General features: G+C 46.3%; 1 protein-coding gene across 1 annotated transcript in view; it reads right to left on the reverse strand.

The window, feature by feature from the left end:
* Window positions 1–309: 309 nt before the first annotated feature.
* LOC137645952 (small ubiquitin-related modifier 3-like) overlaps window positions 310–12454 on the reverse strand; it is a 50915-nt gene continuing 38770 nt past the window's right edge. Inside the window, exon 3 of the mRNA XM_068379025.1 lies at window positions 310–2055. Within this exon, the coding sequence (XP_068235126.1) occupies window positions 1894–2055 (162 nt within the window). The 3' untranslated portion in view covers window positions 310–1893. The remainder of the gene's footprint in view (window positions 2056–12454) is intronic.

Consider the following 12454-nt stretch of genomic DNA (forward strand, 5'->3'; position numbering starts at 1 on the left):
CATTTCTGTTAAATAATCCAGTACCAAAGTAGGTGAAACCATGCATTTTCCCATTTAACTACCATTATTTGAAAGCACCTTTCTTGAAAACCAAGAACTTTTGAATTAGAAATACTCAACAGAAATCCTGCAATATTAAACTCTCTCTAAATACAACCATAAAAACAAGGACTTCAGCATTTTAACAGATTTTTTCCTTTTCTGGGGGGTTTAAAATTAAAAGCATTATCTCCTTCAAACATGAGTTCTAATAAATCTTGTCTGAAAGAAATTTTCACTGTAGTACATTGGGGAATAAAATTTACGATAGTTAATCAAATAACAATTTATTTTTCTCTCACCATTATCAAGAACTAGGTAGTGACCAGTGTACATGTTGTATAACATGGCAATCATGCCATCCCACACAGTGGGGAAAGGTTGAAGGTTCCATCATAAAGTATCAAGGGGTCAAGAATATAGTTTTGTCAGCTACATCTGAAGTATAAAACATTACAGGAAAAAAATTCTTATAAACTATTTTGAGTCCAAAGTCATTAGGCCATGTCAGTCAGGTAGGCCTGAATATCTCTCCGTCAAGTTCACATATGTAATCTATGCGGAGCAGTTTTGTCTGTGAGCAAAAGCAGTTGTAATCTAACATTCATACAGCAATTTCTGGCAATGCCCAACATGCCGTTATTGCTATAGGAATAATTGTAAAGTACAGTTCAACTCCACATTCTGGTTTTTTCCAAATTGGTTTTAGAGGAAAAGCAATTCTGATCCACTTCTACACTTAAAAATCTTTTCTATAATACAATGTACTATATTCATATTTTCCTTCCTTTTAAATAAATATTTCAGCTGTTTCAGACTTTATTTTATTTCTACAGTTACAAACTACAGTACTGAACTTCCCAGTGTGTGAATGATACATTCTACATATTCTGAACAACAAGAACTTACGTTCAAGAGTGCATTCTATATACCAAACTAGTTGAAGATCCACAGATGATTCAAGAGTCTGTAGACTCAATGCCAATAAAATTAATGTATACTGTAGTATTAAATAAAGTTTAAAAAGCTGAATTGCATAAGATGTAGCATTGTTGTTTGTTATGTATGAACAATAAACTTCAAGGTGAGAGAATTATCCACTTCTTTCTGAAAGTAGTCAAAATAAGAGCCACTTGCAAATCTTTCTAAAAGTAGTTAAAATAAGTGTCACTTGAAAAAACAAAACTGAAACTACTGTACTTCATTTCTTATTCAAACAATATCAATGTGCATATTTGGTTAAGTGATGCAGCTTAACCAGCTGAAAACCTTATCCCAAAAAAAGATGAATCTTTTTGAATGATGCATATTACAGTAATGATTAATAACTCTGTAGCTTCAGCAAAGATCATATTATAGCAAAGTTAAACTGTACTGTACCTACAACGATATCCTCTTTCCTCAAAAAATACACAGCAAATTACAAAATTAAGTAAACTGATGAGTACACTGACCTTGCTTAAAGGACTGTGACAGCAATACAACCATGAAGAAATATATAGATTCAAAAGCAGATTAAAGTATCAATGCAGTTTATGAAAATGAATGATATTCTAATGACCACAGATTATGATAATTCATCCTTAGAAATTGTTATACGTAAGGGATATGAGAAAGAGGAAGAGAGCAAATAAAAAATAAATGACTTCCCATACTTAACTCATCTTTCAAGTTTAGAAAAGGGACTACAATGGAAAGATCATGGTGGTTCAAAAGTTTGGGTAAAATTAACAGATAATTCCTTTACAAAACTTAAACTCATAATGTACAAAACATTTACCACTGCCTGCTTTTACTCAATTAGCAGATGAAAAAGTTTCTGATTTAATCCATGCAATTCATAAAAAGATAGTGTCACAACTGCACATGATGGCTTCTTCGGCAGGGTCTTCCTCCAGTCTGTTGCTGAAATACTTCTATTGTGTCACCATCTTCCATTTCAAGTCCTTGGGGAGTATCATTTTCTGATATTGGCTGACCATCAAATCTAAATCTTACTGTCGTCTGGGCAAGTTTCTGTGGAGATAGAACACTAAAAGAATAAACGTCAAGATATAAGAATTAACAATTACATTAAACACAAGCCACCATATAGGATAAAAGCAAACCCAATAATCCTATTTTTCCAAAATCGGGTGCGAAACTCGGCCAATCACACTGAGAAAAAGATAACAAATGCCTATTTTGTCTGGCCTGACGTGACCAGATGAATGCTAATGCTTCATTTCATAGTCCTCCTTGGAGGATTGAATAGGAATTCTATATCATGATTAATGGGTTTGAACTGTTTAGTACTGGAATTTACTTGTATTTTTCACATATTGCTTGATATCACAAATTTAAAAAGCAATTTGTAATTTTCCTAATTTTACAAACCCGAGTCCTTTATTAGGAGTATGACTTCAGAAAAATTGGAACTCTACTGTTAAAATTTTCAACAAAGTTTTGGTAGTTCCTGGCTGGGAAGCCCTGCATCCTGCTAGGCCACTGACCTCCACCTAAGAATTGTAGCGTGGATGAGGCAAGAAGTGTGACTTAAAGGACTAAGGTTTGTATTTAGGAAAAACAAAAATTACTTTTAAAATCTGCGACTTGTTCCTACTAGAATGCAAACCCTTAGGCTTTAATAGGAGTCTTATCCTAGGGAGGGAGGAAATTCCTATTACCAAACTGCCTGGGTTAAAATCCCAGGATGTCAGGACTTTTGACCTGAAGAGGTGCAAGAGTGCTTACTCCAATCCACTTCCCACCAACCTGAAAACGATTCTGGGGTGAAAGGCTGTTTCTGACAGAAAATCTACTGACACAAAAGGAATCTAAATAGTTTTCAAGATATAAAGTCTGAACTGTATTGATGTATGATTGGCTTTCATTTTAGAGCTGCCTTTGACTGTGCTAATCTCGAAGACCTTGTTTTCAAACTGAAACAGATGGGAGTAGGTCGATTTTTCTTGACATCAATATAGAATTCTTAAGTAATAGATTGCACAGTTGTTGTTGATGGTAACCGTTGTGAGCATAGAAATGTGATATTGGTGCTTAGGGTAGTGTTCTTGAACCATTACTTTTCATATTATATAAACATATGCGGTTTAGTCTAAAAAATAAGCTCATTGCATAAACAGATGATGCTACTCTCTTTTCATCAATCCCATCTCCTGCTCGTAGATCTGGAGTTTCTGAATACCTTAATAGAGATTAGCTAAAATTAGGGCAAGGTACAAATTATGGGGCATGAAGTTAAACTGTAACAAAACTGAAACTATGATTGTAAGGATGTCGAGGACAGTGGTTTCTCAATATCCAGATCTTTCCATTGATAATGTTTATTTAACTATATACAACACCTTCAAAACTTTAAGATTAAGTAATCTTTAAGTTAGTGACAAAGTTAAGGTGTTTCACTCCAAACTCTGTTTGCATTCATTGTTTGTCATACATCTATGTTTATGTAAGCTAATAACAATTGCTTGAATTGCAATAACAGATAAGATGCTCTATGGTAATGTGGTGTTTTATGATATTGAGAATATCCTGTAATTCTATACATTGTTATGGAGCATAAAGAATCTTTATAAAAGTTGTAAACGCTCCAGTACTAAAACATTTTTAGGAGAAACGTAACGGATATGAGTTTTCCCATCGTACTTCAAGGGAAGTATATAAATTCACAATAAAGAGTAATACCACGTAAAGGCCTAAATGAGGGTCCGAACTGTCACTGGCGTAATTTTGCAACAGATCTTTGTCTTGTACATTAGACTCAGAATATAAAAAATTTTAAACAATTTTTATTTTTCCTAACATACTCACCGAGAACTACTTTCTATAGGAGAGTCACTTGACCTCTCAATCTCGACCAAGATTTTCCCGCATTATCCCCCTATCTCGCTCCATATAGTTTCTACCCCCGCCGCCAGGATACGCCCTGCGGGCAGGATTAGGGCAGGTCACTGCCTTCCCGGGTCAGCATCCTCATTAAGTTCGACGTTTAGCCCAACTCGGCAATGGAAGAATGGCACTCGGGGACGGACGGGAGGGCCATTACCCGAAAGTAGTTCTCGGTGAGTATGTTAGGAAAAATAAAAATTGTTTAAAATTTTTGATTTGTTCCGACACAATATACTCAGCGAGAACTACTTTCTATAGGAGACTTACACCTTAGGAGGCGGGAGAGCCATTCTGCCACTTGGTCTGGCACATAGTGCCTGGAGGGCTACGGAATGCGGGGGTACAGAGAGCGGATAGAGGGTAACTGCGGAAACCTTACGCTTATATTTTAAGACTCACCTCTTAACATCTTCTCTACTGAATCTTCTCCTGAAGAAGTAGGGACGAGTCCATTCACCGTTGGGGACGTCTTCTAGCCTGCCGCTACACAGCTTGGAGGGCGGCGGTGACTGTCCCAATGGAGAATCCATCCAAAGACTTTCTTGAATAGTCTTTGAGATAGTGGGCAGTGAAGGTCGACTGGTGCAACCAAGTGCCGGCCTGTAGGATCTGCCCCACTGCCATGTTTCTCTCAAAGGCCAAGGAAGTGCTCAGACCTCTGATGTCATGGGGGCGGGGAGTGCCCGGTGCTGCCACCTTGTCCTCTTCATAAGTCCTAGTGAAGACTTGTCTCAGCCAGAAGGAAATGGTGTTCTTGGAGACTTGCTTCTTATTAACACCTGAAGAGACGTAGAGGTTCTTGGCACCTGGGCGGAGATGAGCCGTCCTTTCCAGGTACTTCCTGAGCATCCTGACTGGGCATAACTTCAGGTCTTCCGTATTGCCTGTCTTGGGGATGGCCGGAATTGAGAAACCTTCAAACCTCGGGTCCCAGACTGCTGGGTTCTGAGTCTTTGCTACAAAGGAGGGTACGAACTTGAAGGATACCTCCCTCCACCCTTTGGAGTATGCCACGTCGTAGGACAGACCATGGATCTCACCTACTCTCTTAGCTGAAGCCAAGGCTAGCAAGAAGACTGTCTTGAGGGTGAGATCTTTGTCCCTGATATCTTTGAGGGGTTCAAAGGGAGGACGACACAGCATTTTCAGAACCTTGGCCAGGTCCCATCTGGGCACTCTCCTGGCTTGAGGAGGACAGGACTGCTCGAAACTTCTAATCAGCATCGCTATGTGTCTCGAGGTCCCCAGGTCGATGCCTTTCAGGAGAAAGACTTGGCCTAAGGCTGCTCGTACTCCTTTAATAGCTGGGATTGACATCCCTATTTTATCCCTAAGGTACACGAGGCTTTAAGAGGTCTTATGTGTTTTGCCGTGCACCACTTCGTAAAGGCGGCCCACTTCGCCTGGTAGACCACGGTAGAGGATTTTCTTAGGTATAGGGACATCCTCTTAGCTGTGGCGGAGGAGTACCCCTCCTTCTTCAGGAGCCGCTCGATAGTCTCCAGGCGTGAAGGCGAAGAGAGAGAGGGTTGTCGTGGAACTTGAGGAAGTGAGGTTGACTCAGCAGATCTGACCTGGGGGGCAGAGGCCAAGGCGGATGGCTTGCCAGGTCTTTTAGATCCGCGAACCACTCTCTCTCCGGCCACCAGGGCGCTACCAAAGTCATCCTTAGGTTTTGGGAGGTTCTTACTCTGTTGAGCACCTGCCTTAACAGCGTGAAGGGGGGAAAGGCATATACGTCCAGGTTGACCCACTTGTGCTGGAAGGCGTCTTCTAGGGCTGCTCCTTCGTCTGGTACCGGGGAGCAATAGACCGGTAGCTTGGCGTTGAGCTTTGTTGCGAAGAGGTCCATCACCGGGGAGCCCCAGCGTTGAAGGATGAGTCTGGCCACTTCTGGTTGTAGGGACCACTCCGTCCCTACTATCTGACCCATTCTGCTGAGGCCGTCGGCTAGCACGTTTCTTTTCCCGGGGATGAACCTTGCTAGGAGTATCACCTGGTGCTCGTCCGCCCAATGCAGGATGTTTATGGTGAGGTCGCACAGTTCCTTCGACTTCATACCACCTTGCTTCTTTATGTAGGCTACCACCGTGGCGTTGTCGCACATTAGGGACACGGTGTTTCCCTTCAACCGACTTGCAAAGTGCAGACATGCCTTCTGTACTGCTTTTAGCTCCAGGACGTTGATGTGGAGCTGCCTTTCGGTCTCCGACCAGGTACCGCTTGCTGTTTCCTCCCGCAGGTGGGCTCCCCACCCTAGGCTGGAGGCGTCTGTGAACAGGAGAAACTCGGGGGGACAGGACCCGAGGGGCATCCCCTTGAGGGAGTTCGACTGGCATCGCCACCATTCTAAGGCTGCTCTCGTGTCCGGAAGGACCGGAATCAACGCTTTCTGAGAGCCTGTCTGGGACCATAGAGCCTTGAGGTTCCATTGTACGGGTCTGAGCCGTATCTTCCCTTGGGGAACCAGTTTCTCTAATGAGACCAAGTGACCTATCAGCCTCTGCCAGTCTTTCGCCCTCCAGGGAAGCTCCGACAGGAACGGCTGAATGATATTGATGAGGTTCTGTATCCTGTCTTCCGAGGGGAAGGCCTTCCCCTGCACGGTGTCCAACGTCATACCCAAGTACCCCATTCGGTTGGATGGAGTTAGGTTCGATTTTTCCAGGTTGATAATGATTCCCAGACTCCTGCAGAATTGGAGGAGGTCCTTCCCTTGCTCTTCCAAGAGGGCCTTTGAGCTGGAAAGGAGCAACCAGTCGTCCAGGTATCTGATGAGGCAGATACCTCGTTCGTGAGCCCATACTGAGACCGTCGCGAAGACCCTCGTGAACACTTGAGGGGCCGTCGACAGGCCGAAGCAGAAGGTCCTGAACTGCAGGATCTGGGAGCCCCATTTTACCCGGAGGAACTTCCGACTCGACGGGTGGACCGGAATCTGGAAGTACGCGTCCTTGAGGTCGATCGTCATCATAAAATCCTTCTCCCTCAAGGACATCAGGACGGATTTTGGGGTGTCCATCTTGAAGTTCGTCTTCTTGACGAACTTGTTGAGGGCCGACAGGTCTATCACTGGTCTCCACCCCCCCGTTGCTTTCTCCACCAGGAACAGGCGGCTGTAGAAGCCTGGCCCTGGGAGAAGGACTTCTTCCATGGCTCCCTTCTCCAACATGGAGGAAACTTCTTTTAGCAGGGTGGCCCTTTTCAACGGGTCCCTGGGAGCCAACCATTCTGTCTGGGTGGCTGGAATAAGAGGGGGTGGATCCGCTATGAAGGGGACCCTGTAGCCTTCTTTCAGGACGGACACCGTCCAAGCATCCGCCCCATGCGTTTTCCATGCTTGCCAATGTGGTCTGAGGCATCCCCCAACCCGAGGCTTGGGCGGGAGTAGGGGGCCTCTCCCTCTACCTTCTTCTAGAGGGGCGGCCTGATCTGCCTCTCCGAGGCGGAGTAACCTGACCTGAAGGAGCTGGCAGAAGCTGGTGCTCCCCTGCGGGAGGGCTGTGGAGTTGTTGTCCAGGAGGAGGAGGGGGCGTCCCTCCTCGAAGAGCTGGGGGTGGCCTGAGGAGTCACGGCACTATCCGAGACTGATCTCCTGTAAGATGTTTGTCTGGGGACGTTGGTCTGTCTCCTCTTGGACACCTTCTCCATTAGCACTTCTAGCTCCTTCAACGGAAACAGCGACTCACCTCCTAGGGGTAGGCTACGAACCACTCGGGCCTCTCTGTCCGGGATTTTCCTTGCCAACTTAGAAAGCACTGTGTCCCGTTTTCTAAGGACCCAGTTGGCCGTCAAGGAGAGCGCTTGATAAGCCATAAACTTGAGGGCTTTCCCCCCGGAGGTGAGAAGGTCCGTCAGGAGACCTTGTTGCTCAGGATCGTCGGGGTCTGTGGAGGCTCGTACGTTAACCAACGTGGAGGCCCACCAGTCCAGCCATGAGGAGACGTTCACAAGATCTCTTGACATCTCCTCCATCATGCCGGCTTCAGTGGGTGAGAAGGACACAGGGGCTGAAGAGGCCCTTTCTTCCGAGCCGCCTTGTCCCAGGATGTCCAAGGCTGGGTCCACCCTACAGGGACCTGGGCGCCGTCCTTCCGGGATATAAACCTTGCCCTGTGGTTTGAGACCTTGGAGGAGTTTGGAGGCACTCTGGGACTTGGGGCCTCCGCACTGCTGGCCACTAAGTTGTCAATGTATTCTTGTCCCAGTACTAGGTCTGGGGCGAGAGGAAGGGCCAGGGAGGACTTCGGCAGGGCGTCACGGTGAGTGTATCTCAGGAGGCTCGACCTCCAGGCATTCATCTTAGGCGCCGAGGGTTCTGGAATTCCATGGAGCCTTCTGATGAGACCTACCACCCTTCTGTAGGCGGAGTCCTCCGACGGGGAAGCCTCGCCTCCGTCGGCCGAGGCCTCGGCTTGGCGTGGGGGCGCCGTGCTTGGACGGTAGACAGGGCGTTCTCCCCTCGGTTCCAGGGAGGACGACCCGTAACCGTAGGGCGCTCGGTACGCGGGTGGGTCTCGCCGTAGGGCGGGAGTCACCGGCTCCGGGAGGACCTTCAACTGCCCCAAGGCTCTGGAAGAGGAGGACACGGTCCCGGTGGGATGACCCGACCCCGGGAACTGGTCCTTCCTGCTCGACGACCGCCCCAGCTGGGCTGGTTCGGTAGGGCTGCCTTCTCGGAAGCGCGTTTCCCCCCGCTGGGCGGGGTGAACCGGAGGCCTCGAGGACTTGTGCCTAAGAGCGAGGTCCTTCCTGCGTGGCAGGTCGAGCGGTTCTAGGCTGTGCGTAGGCAGCGACAACCTAGAGGCTCGTTCACTGGACCGAGAGTCTGGAGAGCGGTGTCTTCTGGACTCTCCTGAAGGGACGTAGACCCATTCGCCGCCGGGAGAGACATCTCTCCTGTACTTACGGGAGTGAGAGCGGGGGCGCTTCCTGCTGTGCCGCGACCTCGACCTAGAGCGGGAACGATCACTATCGGTCCGCTCTCTCTTCCGGTGTCGTTTCTCCTTGCGTTCTCCTCCGGAGGATGAATCTGCCTCCGAAGAGTCTGAGGGCGCCACGTTCCTCGCGTAACGACTGCTCGAGTGATGCGCGGGGGAGGCTCTTCGCCGTCGATCGTCCGAGACCGGATGTTGAAGGAAGTCCTCGGGAACTGCTGTAGAGATCGAGGGCACTGTGTCTACTCTATCCCTGCTAGGAGGCCAGGGGCCCAGGGACACGTCCATCCTTAGCGGTGACCTCCCCGGAGTCTTCGGCAATTTCCACCCGAAGGGATCGCTACTCGGGCGGCGAACTCTAGCGTGGTTGTCCTCTGGAGGGGGAGAACCCGACGCACCGGCCCACGAGGGTGGGGGGGAATCAGAAATCGCAACTCTGCCCCACACTGGGTCTTCTGAGCAAGCGTGATCCCCTGCCACGTGGCCCGATTCCCCCGAAGCACTAACGGCCCTTCCGTTCTCTCCAGAGGGGCCAGCCCTTGGTTCCTCCCTCACACTGGGTTCGCCGGGGAGAACACTATGGCTAACTATAACACTGGGGGCTTGATGCCCGCTCCTCTGCGAAGGAGACAGAGAGGCCGAGGCTTCGTCGGACCGATCACTGACCGACGGTAAAGAGGATACGCCACTCACTTTCTTGGGGGAACGCTTAGACGACTACTTCTTCTTGGTACTATACCGTACCCACTGTATGCCGTCCCAACTTACGCACTCCGGACACGTGTCCGAGGAGGAGCAAACTTTACCCCTGCACGTGGAACAAAGGGAATGAGGGTCCACTTCTGGCTTAGAGAGGAAAGCCCCACACGACTTTCCTGCTCTAGGACCAGGGCAACGACGCACATGCTCCATCGTTCGCACACGAAGAGCCAACACTATCGAGTTACAGGAACACTGGATATACGCAAGGGGAACGTACTGAGAATACTTTGCGAAAACGCACTACGCAGAAAAAACACAAGTCCCCACACTGGAAACACGTGGAATCACAACGCGCCAAAGGATCGAGAGTTAAGCGAGAGGGTGAGATGTTTCACATCTCACGACCAAGAACTTAATGAGGATGCTGACCCGGGAAGGCCGTGACCTGCCCTAATCCTGCCCGCAGGGCGTATCCTGGCGGCTGGGGTAGAAATTATATGGAGCGAGATAGGGGGATAACGCGGGAAACTCTTGGTCGAGATTGAGAGGTCAAGTGACTCTCCTATAGAAAGTAGTTCTCGCTGAGTATATTGTGTCGGAACAAACTGAATTTTCATGTGCGAGTGCCTTATTGTCATACAAGCTAAATTGAATAATAATTGTTTGCATGTCAATTGTGTTGGACCCCTTTATTTCTTTTTCTCCATTATAGGACTAGTTTTTTCTTTAATTTTACTTTAGAAGCAAATAATTTTTTTAAATTTTCTTAGTTTACTCCTTTAATAATTTCATCTAAATACACCAATTCCAAATCAAAGCTTTTGAATAGTGATGTTCAAAATATAAAAGAAACTTTAGTTTTAGTGTTGTTTTAAAATAGACCTTAGTTTCTTTTTAAAATAATGTAATGACCATCCAGAAAAATCTCACCTGGAGTATGACAAAATTGGAAGTAATTTGTACTTTTTTTAACCATACAAACCTAAGCTCTTTACTATGTGTACTGTATATTGTTCCGGCTTACTGGAAAACGAGCCATAAACTTTTAACGCACGGTAAACAACAACAACCCCTAGTTAGCTAGACTATCTATCCACTTTTGATGATGGCAGGACTTCCTAGCGGGATAGGTCTTTTCAGATTTTCTGTGATCAATCCTCTGAAGTGTCTTAATTCTTTCATTCTACCTTGTTTCGAGTATTGTTTTCCTGTCTGGTATTCAGCTGCTGTATCTCATCTTAATTTGTTGGACAGGAACTTACAGTCTATCAATTTTCTTATTCCTGATCTAGATATTAATCTCCTGCACTGTCGATCAATTAGTTTGTTATGAATATGGCAAAAGATTTTTAATAATTCTGATCATCCTTTGAATTCATATCTTCCAGGACAGTATCATCTTGTTTGTAATACTAGGTATGCAGTTAATTCTAATAGTCATGCCTTCTCCAACATGAGGCTCAAAACTACACAGTAATCTAGAAGTTCTATTCCAGCAGGGACAAAGTTGCAAATTGATCTTCCTAATCAGGTACTGTAGTTGAATCGGGTAAAACTTAAAAAGTTCAAATTGCAGCAAATGTTTTTATGTTGAACAGGCTAACATAAAGGTTTAAAGGCCACTAATTAATAGCAAAGGCAAAGGACAGTGACACTGCCCTAGCAAGCAGGACAATGCCCTAGAGACTTACGATATATACATATAATCAGCGACCATACGCTCTCCATACAAGCTGGGAATAGGGAGGGCCTGCCAGTGGCGATGGTGACTCAGCAGATATACCTATAGGCTCCCCCACGTCCCCCTCCTTAGCTCACAAGGATGGTGAGGTTGCAGCTACTAAAGGAACTGACGAGTTTGAGCAAGACGAACCCAAGTCTGGCGATCACCAGACACGACCCTCTTTTAATAGTTTATATAAGAAAGATGTTTTAATTTTGTTACTGTTCTTAAAATATTCTACTTTAATTATTCATTACTTCTCTTGCAGTTTTCCAATTTCCTTATTTCCTTACCTCACTGGGCTATTTTTTCCCTGTTGGAGCATTTGGAATTACAGCATTCTGCTTTTCCAACAAGGGTGGTAGCTTCGATAGTAAGTGATAATAATAATACATACATACATATACCAAGGCACTTCCCCCAATTTTGGGGGCTAGCCGACACTAAACAATGAAATAAAAAAGGGGACCTCTCCTCTCTACATTCCTCCCAGCCTGACAAGGGACTTAACTGAGTTCGGCTGGTACTGCTAGGGTGCCACAGCCCACCCTCCCCCGTCATCCACCACAGATGAAGCTTCATAACGCTGACTCCCCTACTGCTGCTACCTCCGCGGTCTTCCAAGGCACCGGAGGAAGCAGCAGGGCCTACTGGAACTGCGTCATAATCACTCACCATTCATTCCTATTTCTAGCACGCTCTCTTGCCTCTCTCACATCTATCCTCCTATCACCCAGAGCTTCCTTGACTCCATCCATCCACCCAAACCTTGGCCTTCCTCTTGTACTTCTCCCATCAACTCTTGCATTCATCACCTTCTTTAGCAGACAGCCATTTTCCATTCTCTCAACATGGCCAAACCACCTCAACACATTCATATCCACTCTAGCTGCAAACTCATTTCTTACACCTATTCTCACCCTCACTACTCCGTTCCTAACCCTATCTACTGGAGATACACCAGCCATCCTCCTTAGACACTTCATCTCAAACACATTCAATTTCTGTCTCATCGTTACTTTCATTCCCCACAACTCCGATCCATACATCTCAGCTGGTACAATCACTTCCTCATACAGAACTCTCTTTACATTCATGCCCAACCCTCTATTTTTACTACTCCTTTAACTGCCCCCAACACTTTGCAACCTTCATTCACTCT

Source organism: Palaemon carinicauda, chromosome 8 (genome assembly GCF_036898095.1).
Source record: "Palaemon carinicauda isolate YSFRI2023 chromosome 8, ASM3689809v2, whole genome shotgun sequence".
NCBI classification, from domain to species: domain Eukaryota; kingdom Metazoa; phylum Arthropoda; class Malacostraca; order Decapoda; family Palaemonidae; genus Palaemon; species Palaemon carinicauda.